The sequence below is a fragment of the Phoca vitulina genome, unplaced genomic scaffold (assembly GCF_004348235.1).
Source record: "Phoca vitulina isolate PV1807 unplaced genomic scaffold, GSC_HSeal_1.0 scaffold62, whole genome shotgun sequence".
Lineage (NCBI taxonomy): Eukaryota > Metazoa > Chordata > Mammalia > Carnivora > Phocidae > Phoca > Phoca vitulina.
The window spans coordinates 7,263,023-7,287,860 of NW_022589765.1; the positions used below are offsets into that span (position 1 = coordinate 7,263,023).

Here is a 24,838-nt window from a genome sequence, read left to right on the forward strand (position 1 = left end):
CATGTTAATGAAAGAAGACAGTCACAAAAGGCCACGTATTGTAGGATTCCATTTATATGAAATGTCCAGAATAGGCAAAGCCAGATACAGAAAGTAGATTTGTGGTTGTCAGGGGCCGGGAAGGGGGTGATTCATAGGCAATGGGGAGTGGCCGCTCAGATGTATGGGGTTTCTTTTTGGGGCGATAAAATGCTCCAGAATTAATTGTGCTGATAGTTGCACAACTCTGAATATACTAAAAACCATTGACTCATGCATTTTCAGTGAGTGACTTGTATGGTATGTGAATTAGAGCTCGATAAAGAGGAAAAATGGGGATGAAAAAACATATCAGAGTAAGTCTTCAAATGCCATACACAGAGGCAAAACTCTTTGTTGAATTTAGTCACAACTTCAACCAGGAGTTGGATAAACATACATATGCTTAGAGAGCGACCATTATGTGGTTAGGGAGTAGAAAAAAAAAAACCCTTTATTATAATTGGAACCAGATAAACAAAGCACTCTTATTGGCCAACTCTCAGGATAGGGGAAGAGCCTTGTTACACAAACCCACTCCCCATCCCCGACCAACTTTTATTCTCTTCCTTTCCCTTTGTGTTTTGATAGCTGCAGTAGTGTACTTTTAGCGCAAGACTGAGACTGAAGGGAGCCCGCCATTTTGGGGGTCAGGGACCTAAAATACTTAGCTGATTATTAATATTTTGAAGAGTTGGGAAACTCCTATTTTTCCAATACGTCGCTCCGATTCTTCATCTCAGATCCAACTAGTATTTACATGTAAAAAGCCTGGGTCGTTACGCTGACCTATTTAGTTTGTTAATTAACCAGTGAGTCACCCCCAGTTCTATGATAAGGTGGTCAAGGTTCCAAGACTGTTGCTACCACTGCTGCTTTCTATTTCATTTTTAAGAAGATGTTTACAATGTTTACATAGGCAGGCAGATCCCATAAATATGATACCACTCTCGTCCATAGATGTGGTGGCACTGGCGACAGCTGGTTACTAGGAAAATTTGCATCGACTTATGTCTCTCTGGGTTGTCACCGTAGTGATAAACACTACCGATGGTGACTTGTTCCTGTTCTATGAAGAAGCTTCCAGGGGGAATTGGATTCCAGCTGAACTGTGAAATGGTCGGTATAGCAGAAACGCATTCTTTGATGTGAATTAATCTGTAGAGGCTAAATCACTTCATGAAATCATTCGGCTATATAAACGACGACACCTGCTATATGCTGTGTTTCCAAACACGCGTTCCTGGCTTCCTCCAGTCTAGCCCACCTCGTCCTCTACAGCTTGCTGCCCTTAGTCTGAAAGTTGGAGAGAGAAACCTAGTGAAATTGTGTCACGACCTAGAGAACCCACTGGCCACGGGACACACAATTATCCTTAACACTTCCTTTTTTCTCCTGAGTCATCAGTAACTCGGGTCCAGGCTTTCCACAGAGTGTCTCTTGTACTTGGCGTTTCTTCTCCATGCTTGTTCTTATCTAGGGGGTTAGGGTCTCTGAGCTAGATTACTGTAGATCGGTTTCCATATTTCCATCCCTCTCCGCCTCAAAAACATCTGACAGCAACGCAAAGGATTAAACACCTAAAAGTAACATTTAATCAAGTGATCTCTCTGTCTAAATGCCTTTGCCTGGCTGCCCCATGTTTAGCGAGTAAAGTCCAAACACGATTAGCCTGCCATTCAAGGCCTTCCGCCACCTAGGGCCAAGTTTTCATTCTAGATTTATGTCATCTGCCACTCTCTTGGACAAAACTCATCTCCTTGCCATCCCCTGAACTTCTGCTAATTCATCTCGTGCCTTTGCACGCCGTCTTCCTCCTGCCTGGGATACCCGCGCATTTTTGAAAGCCTGTTCAGAATGCCCTTTCGTCCACGGAACCATCCCTGAACACTACAATCCAGTGACCTCTCATTCCTTGGAGGTGATACAAGTTATGGACAGTGGCCTTCACCTGGCGATGCTCCCAGACAATTGTTCTTGGCTTATGTTGTCAATTCTTGCATCATGTTTAATTTTGTGTCCATCTTGCCTTCACTACGTTGCAAGCTCCTTGAACACAGAGGTCACTTATTGTACTTGACCAAAATGTACCCACGGTACATAACACTGTGCTGGGGGGCACGGAGGGACTAGTTATTGGCTAAAGAGCACTCCAGTTTCCCCGGGGATGCTTCATTCTCAGGTAACAGCAACTGGTCTAGGTGATGGCTCCTTACACATCCAAACCACACCTAATCACTTTAAAGGTGAAATGAACTCTACAGGGTTACTCCAAGGTATTAAGGAATTACAAACTGCTTCTGAAATACTTCTGAATCCCCTGTGAAAATACAAAATTAAACCTTCAATAAATAATGTCATGCTCCCCTAAAAGCTTCAAGATGACATATAAAGAAAAATGGCCAGCCAGGAGCATCATCTCTAAGATGTCTTGGTCACAAAGCATTAAAAAAGCCAAGTCTCCATGTGATTCATTTAGACTTCAGTGTCTTTTTTTTTTTCTGAAAAACTGGCTAAACTCTATAAGGAAAATACGTCTCGAACTTAAAGTTTACACGAAAGGCAGCCAAAATTATACGGATAATTCAAGCTAAAAAAAAAGTTCTTTACACCTCGGCGGCTCCTGAATGATGTAGGTAGTCTGAGAGGTCTTCATAGTTAGAAATGGAATCCCTAGCTAGCAGTCGCCAGATCTGCAGTGGGTACGTCCCCTGACCCCCCCCAAATGCTGCAACCAGCCACTTCTCTCAAGGTACTTGTTAATCTTGTACACAGAAAAGAAAAATGGTCATTACATAAATACCTCCCTGACTCTGCTACTTTGAAAGCTTTGAAGTTGCATAGGATGTACTGACTATAAATTCTCGGAACTATTTTATTTGGCCTTCCGGATAGCCCCAGAAAGCTCTGGGAACAAACCAATGCCACTTCCCAGGGAGAGCTAGGTCACATATGAATCCCTTGCCCTGGAAGGCAGAGAGAGACCAACTTGATCACCTGGCATCACTGGCTCAAAACTTGAAGGAACAGTAAGTTTGGTATTTCTGTGTATTGCCTTTCCTTGTGAAATCCTCCTTTTCAAATGACCCTTTTGTTTCCTTTAGCCTCGCCTTGACTACTAGCAGGCAGGAGTTCAGACTACCTCCCCAATTTGGAATATCCGTGTTTTATGGAAATCTGATCAATTTTTTTTTTCTCTCCAAGGATCAGTATGATCATGAATTGAGCTTCCTGTCAAGAAAAATGCTAAGTTCAAAGTATTATTTCCTTCACTTCTAATTACAAATAAGTTTTACCTTTTATTGTGTTCCATTATACAATTTTACACAGTACCATTATTATCTGAAGCAATAATTAAGCAAATTGAATTAATGTTTTTGAGCTCTACTTTTCCGTATATAGATTTACCTAAAAAAGTACAAACCAAGCACAGTGGTGCAATTTTCCAGGCACTTTCAAGTTGCTTAAATATTTACAAATATGTAAGCACCCTGTTTGAAAGCATGAAAATTTTGGTGTCAGGAAGAAACACTCCATGTATATCAAATCTTTAAATGTTAACATTTGCACAGCTCCGATTATTCCTGAGAAAGGTCAGTCTCGTTGTCACTTTGCATCTGCATGTCCTCAGATTTCAGCAGTGTATCTTGGGGAACCATAACCTCTGTCGCTCGATGTACCACTAATTGCACAAAATACATGTAATGTGTTGCTCATCCAGGGGGAATGGATCGTGTCTTCTTGTAGTATCTAAAACAAAGAAAAAAAAACCTGCATGTTTATCATGAAGCAAAATAGCCGCTGTCAAAAAAGTATGTGTATATGAAATTACAGGCATATTTCAATTTGTCACCGACACGTAGCTATTTAAAATGACATAAAACAGAAAGAGCAAAGAATAACATTACCGACTTAAGTCTTCAAAGCTGTATTACAAAGGCAGCATAGCAAAAAAGCAGAAAAGATCTGGTTACTCAATAAGAAAAACAAAAGATTGTAAAATGCAAAATTCAAGAAAAAGGGAGAGGCAATGCAATCTTTAAAAAAATTTTTTTTTAAACGAACGATCATAACAGTGGTTCTCGGAATCACCAGTGGGGCTTTTCAAACACACAGATACCCATGCTCCTTCCCTGGAGACTTGGAAAATATTCTTAAATAAAGTCACAAGTACATATTTCTATTCTAAAGACCCACTAGAACTATATAAGCTAATTGATACAGAAGGCTTTTCATGGAAATGAAGAACTTCACACATATAACATGTAAATTTTATATCCCATAAGTATATAAACATATATATTCATAGTGGTATAGATATTTTTAAAACTTTCCATTTTGTGTGATCAAATATGCTTGATTAGATGGAAGAAAAGAAGGGGTGCCTGACTGGCCCAGTTGGTAGAGTATGCGACTCTTGGTCTTGGGGTCATAAGTTCAAGCCCCACATTGGGTGTGGAGCCTACTTAAAAAAAAAAAAAAAGATGGAAGAAAAGAATACCATACACATCACATCCAACCTCTTTACTGTATGATCCCAGCTTAGGTCTCAAGCTTTCAATACTTGGTTCTCAAGTTAGCTTTGAAACTTCAGTATTAAGCCCACAAACTGGTCTATGGTGACAGTAATGAGTCATATCATTTGTGTTGCTACAAATTAGGTCTTATACAAAGTCCATAATAGAGAAATTTCCTCTTACAAAAATCGTAACTCATGACACGAATCTGGAAGCCAAGCAGAGGTTTAAGAGATGACTAATTGTTTATCCACACCTGTCAGATGTGACAAGACAATATGGGACTCATTGTGTAGAAAACAAAACATACCAGACCCTACAGTGGCCACCACTAACTCTAATTAAGAAATCTGCAATTCATCATTTTAAGATAATATAAATCCCCTCTTATTTTTTTAAAGATTTTATTTATTTAAGTCTCCTTTTAAAAGTCAAAAGCTTGAAGAAGTTTTACAAAGAACTGTATATTTTGGTATACTATAACAGATTACATTGAAGAGGGTGAAGAATATCCAGGCCATATATCTTTTGTCAAGTAATCATTTATGGGGCACAACAGAATAATTTATATTGTACTCTACAGCTATATTTTACCTTATTTTGTATTATCTTCTTTTCCTTTGGGAAATAACATATCTCAAAGTGTAGGACTGAAAAAAGGCTCTCTTTTGTGAGAATCTAATAGGAAACGTTAAATTATAAAAATTCACTATAAAGGCAACAGTTAGGGCACACCTAAATACGATGCATTATGACGGGACAGCATGTATAAATATAAACCAATAGAAACTTAAGATTTTTCAATAAAACAAGATGAAATCAAAGAGGGAGACAAGCCAAAAGAGACTCTTAACCACGGGAAACAAACCGAGGGTTGCTCGAGGGGGAGGGGGGTGGGGGGCTGGGGTAAATGGGGTGATGGGCATTAAGGAGGGCACATGATGTAATGAGCACTGGGTATGATATGCACCTGAATCACGGACCTCTACCTCTGAAACTAATAATGAACTATATGTTAATTAATTGAATGTAAATAAAATAAAATTAAATTTAAAAAAGAAACTAAGATTTTTCTTGGTTACCTATCTATATATAATATCAAGGGTCTAAAATACTGGTCTCTCCAACTCAATAAAATAGCCACAGTTTATGGGAATCAAATGAGAGAGACAGGTGGGAAGTGGGACAGCAGATTTGCAAAATCCACACTTCGGGGGAGAGGGGAAGAACGTTATAAAATGACTGCTGTAAGTATCTTGATCACTGTAATAACAGTAAATTGAATAATTTGTTTTCCATTTGAGTACTTTAGAGTTTAAGGCTACGTCATGCAGTTGCATGCAAATGGAATAATTGCAGCGTACTACACATTGGCTTAAAACAACGTGTGTCGTTGTCGTATTTTTGTGAAGGAGTTTTTGCTGATTTTCTAGGGATTATGAAGAATAGAAACGCATACACTGGACAGCTCCTAGGAACAAATTACATCATCTACTTGCGTCAGAGCAGTGATGGCACAGAAAGGTATATGGCTCTCCACTACCCGTGGGCTGCGCTCGAGACACAGGGAACAAAGGAAGTGGAATGATTTCCTACCTTCCTAGTCCTGATCACCTGGCTGCTTTGGGAAGGAGACAAAAAAGGATCTCTGAACACTGAACAGCAGAGGGATGCCTTGGAACAGTTTGTACTCCTTCCTAAATGGGCTAATAGAAGTAGAGATGGCAAAAAGGAGAACTAGAACACTGATTCCGGGCTCCTCGGGCCAACGAGATTCCCAGACATGGAGAACGGGCGGGTAGGAGAGTGGGGGGTAAGCAGTCTCACTGACCAAATGGGATGATGAAGGTCTGGCTGGCTGACTTCTTCAGGCTGAGAAGATGACAATGGTTGGAAAATGAGACTCCTGGTCATTCAGCGCAACCTTGTGCTAACTAACTAAATTTCCCACAGCAAGCAATTGCTGAAATGCAGCTACCAGGACAGAGAAGGTTCTGGAACGAGCTTTAAGAATGTGTTCTCTAAAGGGTTGTAGTTATCCTTGTCTCTCGGAAGAAGCCTTGCTTTCTTCAAAATTCAGAGTTTGAAGAGTTTCTGAAGCAAGTATTTATCTCATTGGCTGTTTTCATTAGTAAGGAAATGAAGCTTAATAGGCTCAGTCGCTGAGGGACTAGACCATCGTGCTGGGACTTTTACAAACGTGTTGAAGACACTAAAATACTTGGGTGACAATCCATGTGTAGAGTGGTCAGGACTCCAGCATAAAAATGAAGTTTACCAGGATAACCCAGGAGTACTCGGGTTGAAGACAAACAGGTGTATAAAAGTCCCTGGGGGTGCCTGGGGACTGGGGGCTGGCTCAGGCGTATGAAAGTCCTAACTACCTGATTGTGACATAATGTGGCTGTCCGTGGTGAACAGGTCTTGGCTTCCATATTTTTCAGGTTGTGGCTTTACTAAGTTAGCTGCAATTGTCATGAACACTCAGTCATAGATGAAAATGCCAAGACATTTCTCAAATTTTGGAAGCCCCTCAGTGTCTCACCTAAACGATAGAATCTATAGCTTCTTACAGCCAAGATAGAGATATTCTTTTAGGGATTTGGCTCCTGTGCCAATCATCTCACTTCTTTAGGACCCTTCTTGAGAGACTCTTACCCATGTCTCCAGTAGATCAATTTAGATTGGCTCAGCTAGTTACTTCTAATAGCACTGCGGCCTAAAGAACAAAATGGGCTTATTACTGATAATTGCTTTAGCAATTGCTTCAGATAATTATTCCAAATTTGATTTGCGTTATATCATTTAAACGATTAAAGATAATAGGAGCAAACTTGAAAACACAGACGGAGTAATTTCAAGGTAATGCATTTCGAACGAATAGACTTTGCTAAGTAACACTTCAGGGGCCCCAGATCATGTGTTCATTTTCAACTACCCTAATACTTGCCTGCTCGTGGATAATGTCAGACAATTCTTTCACCATGTCTCTGAAATTTGACTTGAGCCCTTCATGGTACTCAATTTGATCTTCTTTAATTAGCCGCTCATTTAGTTCAAGTGCAATGCTGCATGCCTGTATGAATTTCCTGTGGAAAAAGAGCAAAGATAAGGGTTTCATCATTTATTCCTAGAAAGTCTCACTGACCATCAATTTGATATTCACTTTAACCGTGGCTTGCCTAGAGGGAAGACTGGAATCCTGTATTTTCTCACTGTGTCTTTGCTAATGCCACTTCCTAAGTCCGAAATACCTTTTCCTTTCTTTCCCACCTTTCCCCTCTGGTTTCTCACCTCCTTTAAAACCTGGCTCAAAACATCGACCTTCTAGAAAGACTATTTGCTCAGCCACATGATATCAAATCAGCTAAAGTTGTGCTAATGTTAATTTGCACCTGTAGATAATGAGTCATGCATTCAAAGATAATTTATTTGGGGTTACTATGTACCCAGTACAGGGCTGGGTGTTACAGGTAGGAATTATCTGCCCTGGGCTGGGAGTGGGGACATAGATGGGGCGGGGAGTGGAATGGGTGAAATTGGTGAAGGGGATTAAGAGGTACAGACTTCTTGTTATAAAATAAATAAGTCACGGAGATGAAAAGTACAGTCTAGGGAATACAGTCAATAATACTGTAATAACGTTGTATGGTTACCGATGGTGTGACCACACAGCGTGGTGCGCGTTGTAGAATATAGAGAATTGTCAAATCAGTATGTTATACGCCGGAATATGTTATACTTCAATAATTTAAAAAAGTGGGGACAGAGAGTTGATGACTTATTGTAAGAGCATTTGTCCATCATTCATGCGTTTGCGTGTGATGTCCATAATTAGAGCGTAGGTCTTAGGGGACAAAGTACCTCATTGCCCATTCGGTTTGCATCCCTGTCATAGCAACTAGTAGAATCTTTCTGCACACACCAGGCATTAATAAATATTGGTGAATGAGTGACTACTGGTTACTCTGCAGCCTGGAACAGTTGCTAACACGCAGACAGGAAAAGTAAATGAAGTCGGGAGCAAACGAGTGGATGAGTTATCATCTTCCCTCTTAGCCTATTTTACTCAACTGTCTCTCTTCTGAATGTGAACTTTTTAAATATATATTAAACAGACTGTTTTCTAATGCAAGACTGTTCAGACATGCCTTAGCTTACAGGGATGCTCCCTTGAGCCACGGGATCATGTGCCCTGGACCAGCAGAATCCCAAGTGAAAGTAAGAACACAGGACAGGGGGGCAAGCCTATCCAACCCTTCCAGTTCAACTTTTATTCCCACCCTAAATGGTCTGAAATGCTGTAAGATGAAGTCGATCAGGCAAAGGAGGAAAGCACATAATGAATGTAGGCTTCCATTTGTGCTGCACTATCCAAAGCAATTAGGTAAATTGGCATATTTCATTGTTAATGTCCTGCAGCCAGAAAGAGATTGTGCATTTCCTCGCTACTTAAAGTACCGTTGGCAGGTCACTTAAAATATTGTAAAAGAGAACGGAGAATGTCTTTTTTGGAGGGATGTTATTAAGTGAATATTTTGGTTTCTCTAAAGAAGGAAATGGGAGTAAAAGGATAGAGGTCTAAAGGGAAAAGGACACAGCACTTACCTAAACATGTCTTTCAGCTCATTTACTTTCTTAGGTGGATACTTGCTAGCTTGGCTATCATTTAAGAAAGCCCTTGCGTATGCTAATGGACCAGCATTTACCTGAAGTACAAAGGGAGAAAAATGAGAGAGTTGTTAGAACGTAATCAAAAAGTAATTTCTGCCTTTCTCTTTTTATTTTTATTATTTTTTTAGGATTTCATTTTTTTAAAGTAACCTCTACTCCCAACGTGGGGCTCAAACTCACAAGCCTGAGATCAAGACTTGCAAGAGGCGCCCCTGCATTATCTCTAAAAAAACTCAAACAAACCCTAGGGCCCCTGGGTGGCTCAGTCGGTAAAGCGTCTGCCTTCAGCTCCGGTCATGATCCCAGGGTCCTGGGATCGAGCCCCGTGTCCAGGCTCCCTGCTCAGCGGGGAGTCTGCTTCTCCGTCTCCTTCCTGCTCGTGATCTCTCTCACTATCTCTCTCTCAAATAAATAAAATATTTTAAAAAAATAATAATTTTTTAAAAAACCCTAAATACATTAAAAATCTCTACCCAAGGACCATATTTACTATTCTTACTAGAAGTTTACTTGAAAAACAATGGCTAAAGCAAATAATCTGCAAAGATGGTATTCAAACAAGTTACTTAATGAATTTCAGCTACGGAAGTACAGAGCGTGGCTACTGTCTCAGGGGTTTATGTTAAAGTCTTCTGCCATAATGCAAAATTGATGGACACGTCTGAGCCTAATTTCTTTCAGTTCACCGAGAACAGTGCACAAGCAGATTACACAATTGCAATTCATGCTTGCTCCGTGCCCTTATGAAAGCAAGAACAACAGGGACCGTTCAGGACCCCTTCAGCAACCACATACCTGCACTGAGACGCAGCCCTGCAATTTCAGCTGGAGCTGAATCATGTCCACGTCAGCAGAAGAGCAAAGTTTTTTCAGCTCTGCCGTTTTATCTTTGATTTCATCAGTAGCAACATCGATGGGCTTTAAATTAATCTGCTGCTCATAGTTTATAGGGATCCTCTTCTTCACATATGGAAAGGAGTTGGAAGCTGTTAAAAGGTTCACACTGATTTGTTATCTTGGAAAAAAAATCATTCGTGCAAACAGCCAAATCAAAGGAAAAGCTCCACTATGCTTAATTGCCCCCACCACGCATTCTCTAGAAAATACCCTAGGGTACCAGAAAGCACCTTATTAGTTCAGGATTGAGGGGAAAATTCTCTTTATGGGACACCCTGGAGCAATCAGTCACGAATTACATATGGGGTGACTATGGTATATGATGTTGCCGTGTTTGTGCAAGCTCGTGGGTGAATAGCAGAACAACGCAGGATTAAAACTGCAGCTTACGTCTTCCTGCTTGCCACCTGCTACTTGTGTGTATCAAAAAGAACCAAGGCAAACAAAAGGTTATCATGCAAAGTCCTACTTACTAGTCAAGATTGTGCGGCGTTTGCATTGTTCTTCTACGCAACCTTGCTTTTTGCCGGATAATGTATAAGGAGCTTCAAAAACAAATCTGTTGATATTATGGTTTCTTTCAAACTCGGTCTTTCTTTCTGTGAGTTCTTTGTCATCAAAGTAGGGCTTCACGTAAGTGACTTGGATATGAGCATATTTTGGATCGAGCTCTTTGGCATTCACCTATAAAGTAAGAAAGTTTTGGGTTTTATTCAGTGGAAGAGAAGAGGGGGAACAGGTAAGCCATTAACTCCCTTGAGATCAACTGAGGAACGTTGTCATTATGATTGTGTTCCCAGCTGAATGCACACCCAGAGGGGAGCTTTGTTCTTTTTTTAAGGATCGTGTCCTTCTGATTATAAAGAAGTTACAGAAACCTATTCGGAAATTATAGGAATGGGGGAAGAAAATACAAATCGCAATCCTACCACTCAGCAAGGACCATTATTCACATTTTCACATATTTCCTTCCAATCTTTTCTCTAGGCACATATTATTTACAAAGCTGAGGTCATACTAAACACTGTTGTATAATCTGATTCTTTAAAAATATATTTAAAAGGTTAACTGTACATTTGAATTCTACCTCGATAAAAACATATCATGGAGAGGATTCTGAGAAGGTGGTAGAGCACCAGAAATCTACCTTCCTACCTAGACAACATTTACACTGGCAGAATCTGTCTGATCTAACTGTTTTGGCACTCTGGAGTCTATTGAAAGCTTGCAACTTGCAGGGGAAGACTTGGACAGAAAATGGCAGTTAATTTTGATTTCGGTCGGTTTCATCTCTTGGCGCAATGGCAGCTACTCTTATCCTACCCCTCAGCCCCATGGCAGGCAGCTGTGCACATGTTCCTGGAACAGCTTGCAGGAGCCAGGATGGGCAAGAAGGATCCTGTCTTCCAAATACTGGGGATCTGTTCTCCAACTGCTGTTTCTGACCATAGAGGTACAAAGAGGCTGTAGCCATTTTCTTTAAACTTTCTAAAAAAAGGACTTTGTCTATTTATTTATTTGACAGAGGGAGAAAGGGAGAGAGAGCACAAGCAGGGGGGGGGCGGCAGGCAGAGCGGGTGGGGGAGAAGCAGGCTCCCCGCTGAGCAAAGAGCCCCATGCAAGGCTCGATCCCAGGGTCTGGGATCATGACCCAAGCTGAAGGCAGATCAGATGCTTAACTGACTGAGTCACCCAGGTGCCCCTGCTGTGGCCACTTTTGTTGTACCTCCCTGCCCCTGGCTGAAGTGACTTCCAGGGGACTTAAAAGATCTCTCCCCTTTATTTTTCTTTTTCCCCTCTTGGGAGCCAGACACTGAAGACAAGGACACTCAAAAGCAACAGTATATAGGAGGGAAATTAGAAACTCACCATGCATGCCCAGGGGAAGGAGCGGGTTCAGAAAAGACCTGAGAAGACCCTAAATTTATACCTCAGGCTGATCCATGGCACAGAGACAGACTATGATAATTAAAAACAAAACCCAGCAAATCCTGGGAAAGGGAGAGAATCTGATTTCTAGAATGACCACAGTATCAGATTGAGATGTCCAGTTTTCAACAACAATAAAAAATCACAAGGCATATAAAGAAACAGGAAAGCATGGCACATTCAAAGGAGAAAAATAACCCAATGGAAACTTGCCCCCCAAAAAGACCTGATAGTAGACCTACCAGAAAAAGACTTTAAAACAACTCTCTTGATCAAAGAACTAAAGGGAGATGTGGAGAAAGTCAAGAAAACAACGTATGGACAAATGTCAATATCAACGAAGAGGTAGAAAACCTAAAAAGAAACCAAACAAATTTTTGGAGCTGAAAAATATAAGTAAAATGAAAATTCACTAGAGGGATTCAAAGGCAGATTTGAACAGACAGAAGTAATAGTCAGGGAACTCGAAGATATAACAATCATGTTGGAACATCACCCAGTGGACCAACATGCACATTATAGGAGTCCCTGAAAGGAGAAGAGATGGAAAGGGGCAGAGATAGTATTTGAAGAAATAATGGGTGAAAACTTCCCAAATTTGAGAAAAGGCATGACTATAAACGTCCAAGAAGACCAAAAGATTCTAAGTAGGGTACGTCAAAGAGACCCCACACTCAACCACATTAAAATCAAACTGTCAAAAGTCAAAGACAAAGAGAGAATTTTGAAAGAATCAAGAGAGAAGCGACTCATCACATGTAATAATTTTGTTTTCTACATAACTTAAAAGATTAAATGTATTAAAAATTATTAGCTTATTTTTTTGGACACACAATGTATAAAGATGTAGTTCTACAACATCAAGAACTGAAAGTGGTAGGGATGGGGCTGTTAAAGAAGCAGATGTTTTGTATGTTATTGAAGTTGAACAGGTATAAATTCAAATTAGAGGGTTATAACTTTAGGATGTTAAATATAATCCCCATGAAAACCACAAAAATAGAGTTGAAGAATACAATCAAAAGGAAATGGGAAACAAATTTAACTATTTCACTATAAAAATTAATTAAACAGAAAGAAAACAGCAATGCAAAAAATGAGAGACAAAATAGCTCTAAGGCACATAAGAAAACAAATAGCAGAATAAAAGAAGTCTCTCCTTATCAGTAATTACTTGAAATGTGAATGGATTAAAAGGTAATCAAAAGAGAGATTTGTAGAATGGATAAAAAATTATGATCCCACTATATGCAGCCTACAAGAGATTTATTTTAGATCCAAAGACACACATGGGCTGAAAATGAAAAACAGAAAAAGATATTCCATGCATATAGTAACCAAAGAGAGCAGGGGTGGATATACTAATATTGAACAAAATAGACTTAAAAGTTTTAACAGGTCACAACAGACAAAAAAGGACATTGCATATTGATAAAAGATGCAGTACACAGCAAGAAGATAAAACAATCATAAACATCTACACACCCAGTAACAGACCATCAAACTATATAAAGCAGGGGTGCCTGGGTGGCTCAGTCGTTAAGCGTCTGCCTTCGGCTCAGGTCATGATCCCAGGGTCCTGGGATCGAGCCCCGCATCTGGCTCCCTGCTCAGCGGGAAGCCTGCTTCTCCCTCTCCCACTCCCCCTGCTTGTGTTCCCTCTCTCACTGTCTCTCTCTGTCAAATAAATAAATATTTAAAAATACATGTAAAAAGCAAAAATTGACAGAGCTCAAAGGAGAAACAGTTTTACAATAATACGTGGAGACTTTAATACCGCACTCTCAATACTAGATACTGCAAGCAGACCGAAGGAAGGAAGGAAATAGAGGACTTAAAGAACACAACAAACCAACTACATCTCACAGACACATACAGAGTACTCTACCCAACAACAGTATGCTTTCTGCTCAAGTGCACATGGGACATTTTCCAGGATAGACTGCATGTTAGGCCACAAATTAAGTCTCAAAAGATTTAAGAAGACAGATATCATACAAAGTATTTTCTCTGACCACAGTGGGATAAAGTTAGAAATTAATAACAGAAGTAAAATGGGAAAATTTATAAATCTGTGGAAATTAAACACTTAAAAAAATCAATGGTTCAAAGAAAAAAATCACAAGGGAAATTAGAAAATACTTAGAAATTAACAAAAACAAAATCACAACATACCAAAACTTATAGGACACAGCAAAAGCAGTGCTAAGGAGGAGATTTATAGTGATAAACACAACATTAAAAAATGGGAAAGATCTCAATTCAACAACATAATTTTACAACTTAAGGAACTAGAAAGAGAGGAGCTAAACCCAAAGCTAGCGGAAGGAAGGAAATAAAGATTAAGCAGAGATAAATGAAATAGAGAATAGAAAAATAGAGAAAAGCAATGAAACCAAAGCTTGGTTCTTTGAAAAGATCAATGAAATTGACAAATCTTTAACTAGATGGACTAAGAAAAAAAGAACACTCAAAATTACTAAAATCAGAAATTAAAACGAGGACATTACTACCAATTCTATAGAAATAAAAAGGATTATAGGAGAGTACTATGAGCAACTGTATGCCAACAAATTAGATAACCTAGATGAAATGAATAAATTCCTAGAAACACAAAGCCTACCAAGACTAAACCATGAAAAAAAATAGAAAAATCTGAATAGATCTATAGCTAGTAAGGAGTTTGAATCAGTAATCAAAAATTTTCTGTTGGGACCCCCCAGGTGGCTTAGTCGGTTGACTCTTGATTTCAGCTCAGGTCTTGATCTCAGTGTTGTGAGTTTGAGCCCCATGTCAGGCTCTGTGCTGGAGCCTACCTAAAAAAAAAAAAAAATTTCTGGGGTGCCTGCGTGGCTCAGTCAGTTGAGCATCCAACTCTTGATTTCGGCTCAGGTCATGATCTCAGGGTCATGGGATTGAGCCCCACGTCAGGCTCCGCACTCAGTGCAGAGTTTGCTTGAGATTCTGTCCCTCTGTCCCTCCCCCTGTTCTCTCTCTCTCCAATAAATACATAAATAAAATATTTTAAAAAATTTCTGATGAAGAAAAGCTCTGGACCTGATGTCTTCACTGGTAAAGTCTACAAAACACTTAAAGAAGAACTAACCTCAATCCTTCTCAAACTCTTCTGAAAAACTGAAGGGGAGGGAACACACCCTGACTTATTCTATAATGTCAACATTACTCTGAAACCAAAGCCAGACAAAGACAGTACAAAAAAACTACAGCAGTACCCCGTATGAACATCGATGCAAAAATCCTCAACAGAATGCTGGCAAATAGAATTCAGCAGCATATTAAAAGGATTATATGCCATGACCAAGTAGGATTTATTCCTGGAAAGCAAGGATGGTTCAACATATAAAAATCAATGTAATACACCACATAAACAGAAAGGAGGGGAAAAAACCTACATGATCACCTCAACTGACACAGCAAAAGCATTTGACAAAACTCAACATCTCTCATAATAAAAATACTCAACAAACCAGGAACAGAAGGGAATTTCCACAATCCAGTCAAGGGCCCCTATGAGAAACCCACAGTGAACATTATACTCAATGCTGAAAGCCTGAAAGCTTTTCCTCTAAGATCAGGAACAAAGCAAGAATGCCCATTTTTGCCGCTTCTTTCCAAGATGGTGCTGGAAGCACCACTGAACTGTATACCTAAAAATGGTCAAAATAGTAAATTTTATGTTATGTGTAACAAAAAACATAGTTATTATAGTTCTATATGGTCATTAGCATGACTTTTTTAAAAAAGATTTTATTTATTTGAGAGAGAGAGCACAAGCAGGGGGGAGGGGCAGAGGGAGAGGGATAAGCAGACTCCCCACTGAGCAGGGAGCCCGACATGGGGCTTGATCCCAGGACCCTGGGATCATGACCCGAGCCAAAGGCAGATGCTTAACCAACTGAGCCACCCAAGCGCCCTGGTCATTAACATGACTTTGAATGGATATATGGATAGACACTATTTATTGGATCAGTCCCTCATCAATAGAGTCTTAGGTTGTTTCTCAATGTTTTGCAATTGCAAGTAGTACTCTGATGAACATCCTTACATTTAAAACTATGTGCATGATTTTCTGATTTATTCCGCAGCGTAAATTCCTAGAAGTTGCTTTGTTAGATTTACATGGTACTAAGGATTTTGATATATACGACACAGTTACCCTACAGAAAAGCTTACCAATTTGTACATCCACAAGAAGTGACTGACATTGTAAGAGTGGGCACTCTTGATGACATTAATCCTATCTTAGGTCCTCTGGTCCTCCAAAGGGACCACAGGAAAGCAGAATGGTTCTCTTCCAGAGAGAGAAATTATGGTAGTTATGGACCATTTCATGAAGAGCCAAAATTCCATGTTAAGAAGCTACACTGCTGGAGGCAAATCTCAGAGCTGTCCCTGCTGGACATTCCATCTGTGGGCCCTGGATACCCTCCCCTCCATCAGTCTCCCTATTAACCTGAAACTATGCCCAGGCCCCTCTTTCAGTGTTCTCCCAACTCAATCTGACTTGGGCCTTGGCTGTTGGTGACTTTGTCAATGTCACTGCAATTTATGATAGGCCTTTTTCGTGTTTGGTGTAGAAAACAAAAATTGAAACAATCAAAAAAAGACAACAAAAACCTCTCGGGGAACAGCCTCTATATCCCTTTTTTCTCCACAGAAACCGGAGGATGGCTAGGTGATAGAAATTTTCTTAGCATCTCTTAACTTCTCCAAACCCATTCTATTTGATCTTACATAAAAATCTAAAAGCCTATCTCTCCAGAAGCCTTAACCTTCTTTTCTCTCCTAGTAAATAGCTAGATTTCTCTACAGAGAACAAACAGGGGGCGCCTGGGTGGCTCAGTCGTTAAGCGTCTGCCTTCGGCTTGGGTCATGATCCCAGGGTCCTGGGATCGGGCCCTGTGTCGGGCTCCTTGCTTGGCGGGGAGTCTGCCTCTTCCTCTCCCTCTGTGTGCTCTCTCTCTCTCAAATAAATAAATAAATAGACAAATCTTTAACAAAAAGAACAAACTGATGGTTACCAGAGGGGAGGGGGGGTAGGGGATGGGCAAAATGGGTGAAGGAGAGAGAGAGATACAGGCTTCCAGTTATGGAATGAATAAGTCATGGGAATAAAAGGTACAGCAGAGGGAATACAGTCAATGATACCGTAATAGCATTGTATGGTGACAGGTGGGGGCTGCAACTGAGCGTAGCATTAAGGTATAAACTTGTTGAATCACTATGTTGGGCACCTAAAACAAATGTAACATTGTGTGTCAACTAGACTCAGGAAAAAAAAAAAAGTGAGATTTCTCTTAAGGGCCCTCAGGAGATGGTTGAAGTAATTATCTAGGCTAAGACAAAATATAGCAGGGAAATAAAAAAGAGGTCAAGCCTGATTTTAAGCTTATAAAAGTAAAATATGTATATGGTAAAACGTTCAAACCGTACACAAGGGTATACATGAAAAGTCAACAATTTCTTGCCATGTAAGACTCTAGTCCCTCTCCTCAGGGGTAAGCATGGTTAACAATTTTGTATGTATCATTCCTGAAATTTCCTAAGCATATACAAGTTATTGTGAATATCAATTTTTACACCAATGTGATCACCCTATCCATGATTTCCTGCAACCCACTTTTTCCACCCTCAATAATATATCTTAACAGGGGCGCCTGGGTGGCTCAGTCGTTAAGTGTCTGCCTTCAGCTCAGGTCATGGTCCCAGGGTCCTGGGATCGAGCCCCACATCAGGCTCCCTGCTCAGCGGGAAGCCTGCTTCTCCCTCTCCCTCTCCCCCTGCTTGTGTTCCTGCTCTCGCTGTGTCTCTCTCTGTCAAATAAATAAATAAAATCTTAAAAAATATATATATATATCTTAACAGGTTCAAATCAACACTTCTAAACCTATGTCAATTTTTTTTAACGCATAGGTTACTATATCCATCGTGTGGATAACACCGTTTCTTTAGCCATATGGACATTTAGATTGCTTCCAGGTTGCTATATAAACTTTGCAGCAGTGAACACCTTTCATCATCCATCTTTATCGTAGTGTACACCTACAGAATAAAATCCTAAACACGAGAGGCGCCTGGGTGGCTCTATGGGTTAAGCGTCTGACTTTGGATTTAGGCTCAGGTCATGATCTCAGGGTAGTGAGAGCGAGCCCCGGATTGGTCTCCATGCTGGGGGCATGGAGCCTGCTTCAGATTCTCTCTCCCTCTCCCTCTGTCCTCCCCCCCCTTTTAAAAAAAAAACCCTTAAATGTGAAATTGTTGGGTCCAGGGAAATGTATGTTTAAAATATTGGAAAATATTGCCAAGCGGCTCTTCGAACTGTGTCCTTAAGCAGATTTTGTTCTTTGGCAAGATAGAAGAGTGTTTTTAATTTTTATTTGCACACATTAAGAAAGAAATAAGGACTTTCAAAGTGGCAACTGCTTATGATGTCTGTTGCCAATGGAGAATGACTCACATATTGTGCATACAAATAATGTCAGGAGTCCACCTGCCTGAGAGCGGTCGGTCCCTAGCACTGGCTCGCCGAGTGTTCAGGGGCAAAATAAAGCAGAAAACTGCGTGTTGTTCAGCAAGCCTGGCTTTCCATTAACTTTCCATTTATAGTATCAGTCGTGTGGCAACGAGCCTGAAACTATCTGGCTACAGGGAGGTAAAATCTTCTGTTGTCTTAACTGAATAAAACAACACAAAATAGTGACACTGATAAAGAAGGAAGTAGAGGGGTAGTGCCAAATATTAATGAATTTGGAACCCACCAGCATATCTACTTTTAAATGTCTCAGGCACAGAGTCAAGGTAAAACCATCTCCATGGGAGACGAGCTAAGTCTACAAAGTGAAGAGATCATTTTCATGACGGACCGTGAAGTGTCTTTACTATGGCCGGGAGCTTTTCGCTCCAGCGACGCTGTCTATTAGCTGCTAAGTCGCCTGCACCCTCGTCGCTCCGTAAATATCGCTGTGGCCTGCAGATCCTGCACTGCCCTAACCACCAGCTCTCATTCTGGGCACATCTATGGCGACTAGGAACGGTCAGGCATTCCTACTGTGCTTTCCGCAAATGTCGCCTACGGGACACGATGCATCTCTAGGAAAGAGCCTCTCTTGCTGGAACCTTTTTCATCCTGGCCTGGCAGGGCCTGGTGGGATGGGTAACCCTCAGAGCAAGGCCGAGGGATCTCTCCTAAACTTACTTCATTGCACATGTAACTACTGAACTAAGGATAGCTTAGAAGGAAATGCACTAGTATTATCTCCGTTTTACTAACGAGAAAGATGAGGCACAAGAGAAGTTAAGTAAACTTCCCTATGGTCACCTAGCTAGCAAATGGCAGGAGAATGGAGATTTGGGGCACCTGGGTGGCTCAGTCGGTGAAGCATCTGCCTTTGGCTCAGGTCGTGATCCCAGGGTCCTGGGATCGAGCCCCTTGCTCGTAATCTCTCTCTCATGCTCTCTCAAATAAATAAATAAATAAATAAATAAATAAATTAAAAAAAATCTTTAAAAAAAAAAAGAGAGAGAGAATGGAGATTTGAATCCTGCTCTGACTCCAAAACCCCCATCCTTTCTTCCACTATCTGGACAGGCTCTATTTCCATACTTCTTCCCCACCAGCTGAAAAAGGAAAAAGTCAGCAGTGTACCACGTTTGGAACTCACAAACAATGATTTCGAAATGCAGGGTATATGTTACCTTGTCAGAATCCTGAATTATTTTAACATTCTCTGTGCCAAATTTTTCACCATAAAGTTTCACGAGTCTCAGGGAAATCTCTGAGAGGCCGGTGAGCTTTGGTTCTTTATAGATGTACTCCTTCCCATCTTCCTCTTCAAAGAAAGACTATTGTAGAGTGAAACACACAATCACGTATAAATAGTCTGAGCAAGCACAGCACTTAAAGAAAGTGTACAAAATAGCTAGCAATAATATATTTGAAATACATTTTAAATCGTACTGAAAGCCACGTGGCGTGTATTCACTCTTTTAACTTCAAATAAGTAAGAATTTTCAAATTCGCCATCATAGGGACATGAAATTGGCCTGAAGATTTCCATACTAGGGCTCTTCTCATTCCCTGTCACACTTACCTGTTTATTTGAAAGTGTACAGCGCCAGATATTAAATATATACTTTCAGAAGTTCAACAGAAAAATGAAACTGAGGGAAAAATTCAAATCTTCTATGTTGCACTCTGACCTAATGGATCTAGATATGGAAACCAAAGTGAACTTTACACTTAGAGCCTCCTGGCCTGCTGTGATCAGCCCTCTAGCTAGACACACTCCAAGAACCAGTACGCGCTGCTAGAGCAATCTAATAATTCAAAGGTGAATGTTTAAAAAGAAAAACAACTTTACGAACAGAAGTATACTTACTTGGCCATAAAAGGCAACTCTGAAGAAAGTTCCTAAAAGTCTTTTTTTTGTATGCATAACCTCTAGAACTTTTGTGTAAGCTCCATGAAGAGTTCTATAAACTTGAGTAAGTTTCTGAAAAAGGAAAATATACAAATCAGCTTTGTCTTTTGGTTCATTACTAAATGGCTAAGATACATGCACCGGGTTGCGGGGCGGGGGGGAGGTTTGGGGAAGCAACGCTATTTCCTTTTCAAAATGGTTTTGTTGGGGTCCCTGCCCCTTTGTCACAATTAGACAAAATTCCTCAACCATGTTGTCTAAGGGTAGAGGGGCGCCTGGGTGGCTCAGTCGGTTAAGTGTCTGCCTTCAGCTCAGGTCATGATCTCGGGGTCATAGGATTGAGCCCTGCATCGGGCTCCCCGCTCAGAGGGGAGTCTGCTTCTCCCTCTGCCCTCTGCCCCTCCCTGCCACTCACGTTCTCTCTCTCAAATAAATAAAAAATCTTAAAATTTTAAATTAAAACAAAAAATGCAGATATAAAAATGAGTATACACTTCAGTGAGGACTGCTTTTATACAAGCTTACAGAAGTTTTCAAAGAGCACCCAGAAAAAGGGAGTAGGTTATTTTCACATTATTAAGAATGTGAAAAGACAACCTATAAAATGGGATAAAATATTTGCCAATTACAGATGTGATAAAGGTGTACTATCAGAAAACATAAAGAACTCTCAGGGGCACCTGGGTGGCTCAGTCGGTTGGACGTCCAACACTTGATTTCGGCTCAGGGTCGTGGGATCGAGCCCCTTGTCGGGCTCCATGCTCAGCGGGGAGTCTGCTTCTCCCTCTCCCTCTGCCCCTCCCTCCGCTCATGCTCATGTTCTCTCTAAATAAAATCTTTAAAAAAAAATCTTAACAAAAAAAGAACTCTCACAACTCAACAACAAAAAGACCAACAACCAAATTTAAAAATGGGCCAAGGTCTTGAATGGCCATTTCTCCAAAGAAGACACGCAAATGGCTAACAAGCACATAAAAAGATGTTCAAAATCATTGGTCATAAGAAAGTACAAATCAATACCACAATGTGATAACACTTCACATCCACTAAGATGGCTTTAATGAAAAACCCAAAACAACAAGCATTGTTCAGAATGTGGAGTGTATACACTGCCGGTGGGAAGGTAAAAGGGAAAGCAGTTTGGTGGTTATGCAAAAAGTTAAACAAAGAATTATCCTATGACCCAGCAATTCCATTCCTAGGTATATACCCAAGATAAATGAAAACATATGGCCACACAGAAACTTACACACGAATATCTATAACAGCAACTATTTATAATAGCCAAAAGGTGAAAACAACCCAAATGTCTGCCAATGGATGCATGGATAAACAAATTGTGGCATATCCATGCGATGGAAAATCATTCAGCCATAAAAAGGAATAAAGCTCTGATCCAGGCTACAACTTGGAATAACCTCTAAATATTATGCTAAGTGAAAGAAGCCAGACACAAAAGGTCACATCTTTTTTTTTTTTTAAAGATTTTACTTATTTATTTGAGAGAGAGAGAGATAGCAAGAGAGAACATGAGTGGGGAGGAGAGGGAGAAGCAGGCTCCCTGCTGAGCAAGGAGCCCGATGTGGGGCTCGATCCCAGGACCCTGGGATCATGACCTAGGCCAAAGGCAGTGGCTTAACCGACTGAGCCACCCAGGCACCCCCAAAAGGTCACATCTTTATTAATCCCTTTTTATGCCACATCCAGAATAGGCAAATCCTATTTGGATTTTTTTCTGTCCTAGAGACAGAAAGCAGATTGGTGGTTACCAGGGAATGGCGGGTGAGGCGGAGAGTGATTACTTAGTGGGTAGGAGGTGTTTTCCTGGGGTGATGAGAATGTTTTGAAACTAGAGAGAGGTGGTGGGTTTGGACTATCACGAATGCACTGAATGATCCTGAATTGTACACTTTAAAATGGCTAATTGTATGTTCTGTGAATTTCACCTCAATAAAAAAGGGGAGCACAGAAACAGTTGAGCTCAATTGGAGGGAAATTTTCCTTATCTTTATGGCTGTTATCTCTGACACTTTTCAGCCCATCCCATAAAGATACAGTGAAAAATTATACATCAGTGTCCTAGAAACAATGACTACACCTCGTGTAGAACGCCAGGGGATCTGCACAGACCTTTACAAGCCTCCAGGGAAACAGGAGTAGTGTCCCTATAGAAAATACCGTTTCCTCTCACGTGTAGAGAAGATGTATTTTTCTTTCTTCCCTGTTAGTTAATTGAGGAGCAAAATGCTCCCTGGGTTTCTAACAGCCTGATCTTCAAGCTAGTAAGAAAGTAGGTACTATGGACATTTTACAAAGGTTCTTAGGATGTAATGCTTCGAGAAAAGGAGCAATGCCATTTCTTTTCTTTTTTTAAAAGATTTTATTTCTTATTTGAGAGAGGGAGAGGGAGAAGCAGGCTCCCCACCAAGCAAAGAGCCTGACATGTGGCTTGATCCCAGGACCCTGAGATCATGACCCGAGCTGAAGGCAGACGCTTCATGGACTGAGCCAGCCAGGCGCCCCTGCCATTTCTTTTCTTGTCTCATGGGCTACTCTTTGCCACCTCTATGACCTAGGTTTAATTATTCATCTCTTGCTTATTCATAGAATCACTTGAACTCCATTATGGTTTTTCAGGCATGTCCCATATACACCAAAAGTATGGCAAAGAGAGAAAGGCCTAGATCCTGGGAAGAAAAAGTGAGTTGGACCAGAGCCAGTCTGAAGCAGAGATTAGAACACTATGCAGATGATATTAAATGTATGTGTTTCCCCTCTGGGAAACTTCTTCAACAATGAGAGCGTGCTTGCTATATGTAAGAATAAATGGCTTTGCTTTAAAGAAAAGTGGGGGGGGGGGGGCTTGAATCCTAAATCACCCCTTCCCAGCACAGCAGGGGTAGAAATTATGATACAGACTCAGAGACTTGAATATAAAACATTCCTATTCAGTGCGGTTGGCAACAGGTGTTCATTATATACTAGTCTTTTTTTTTTAAGATTTTATTTATCCATTTGAGAGAGACACGGAGAGAGCACCAACAGGGGGAGGGGCAGAGGGAGAGGGAGAAGCAGACTCCCCGCTGAGCAGAGAGCCGACATGGGACTTGATCCCAGGACCCTGAGATCACGTCCCAAGCTGAAGTCAGACACTCAACCGACTGAGCCACCCAGGCGCCCCACTACTAGCCTTTATTAATTACCCTTTACCAACAGCTTTGGCTGGCAGACTAAACTGGAAAAACTCCTCATGGCAGGACTATTACTAGTGTCTTAATTACCTCCCCCATTCTCAGCTGCCAGCACCTTTGGTCTCCTCATGGAATTGCAGAGAATAGGCTAGGCCTATGCCTCTTCTCAGAGCAACATGGAAATTCAGTAGCTTTTTTGCGTGAAGGTTTGGTGAAGACAACACTGAATTTTTTATGCCCTGAGGGGAAAGGGGGGGAAGTGCTAGATTAAAATGTTCTAAGAACCACTTACATAATCAAAATTTAAACTTATATTTTGGATGTTTTACCCTTAATTTCATTTGGAAAATTTATATGAATGTAAGGTAGAATTCTCATTTTAGGATTTCACAGGATTTTGAAGGATAGGAACTTTCAAATTGGACGAATGTGTCAAAACGACACAGTTAAGTATCTATATTCTATAATAAAATACAAATGCCATAATACAATGAACCTTCTAATTTTGAGAGGACACATAGTAGAGGGATAGTGACATAACTACATGACTGTTTTTTTTTCCAAGACCAAAATAAAATGTAGTTGAGGCCAACGATGCAAATGTTTAAATTACCTACCTCAAATTCACGACGTTTCTCATAAATTGGAATGATCAACTTGGAAATCTCAGAAATCACTTCATAACGTTCTGCTTTCCATAAGCCATCCACACATTGTTCTAGCAACTCCAGCAACACTTCCTGCATTAAGAGCAAAATGCAATCAGGGATTAGAGATGGTTTGACAGTTCTGGGCAAATAAATCCTGAACCATTTCAAGTTCACAGAGAACAAACAGAACGTGCACGGAAGGAGTAGGGCTTATGTAACTCTATTTTCTAAATCAAATACTTGAAATATTTTAAATGGAAACCCTTCTTAAAAATATGAGAGTAATCCCTGACCATAGTGAAGTGTACCTATTTATTTTGTTCACTCACACAATGAAGATGTTAACTGTACTTACAAATGTCACCCATTAAGGAGTATCTTTAAGATACTCACAAGAAGATGGGGACTCGGGGAGGACCCCACGTGACTACAGAGGCATTGTTTGTTCCAAATGGGAGAATGAATGAAGGCCTGATGGGATAAACCCCACTAAGCTTATGAATGTTCACTGTTGTTTTTTT

The 24,838-nt window shown here is 40.5% G+C and overlaps 1 protein-coding gene across 2 annotated transcripts in view; it reads right to left on the reverse strand.

Moving 5' to 3' along the window:
• Nucleotides 1–504: 504 nt before the first annotated feature.
• Nucleotides 505–24,838, reverse strand: part of DOCK11 (dedicator of cytokinesis 11) — a 189,068-nt gene continuing 164,734 nt past the window's right edge. For both annotated transcript variants that reach the window (XM_032391396.1, XM_032391395.1), the window contains 8 exons: nt 24,285–24,407; nt 20,435–20,548; nt 19,752–19,898; nt 10,580–10,790; nt 10,005–10,195; nt 9,144–9,244; nt 7,486–7,624; nt 505–3,768 (listed from right to left, as the gene is read on the reverse strand). In XM_032391396.1, the coding sequence (XP_032247287.1) occupies nt 3,646–3,768; nt 7,486–7,624; nt 9,144–9,244; nt 10,005–10,195; nt 10,580–10,790; nt 19,752–19,898; nt 20,435–20,548; nt 24,285–24,407 (1,149 nt within the window). In that variant the 3' untranslated portion in view covers nt 505–3,645. The remainder of the gene's footprint in view (nt 3,769–7,485; nt 7,625–9,143; nt 9,245–10,004; nt 10,196–10,579; nt 10,791–19,751; nt 19,899–20,434; nt 20,549–24,284; nt 24,408–24,838) is intronic.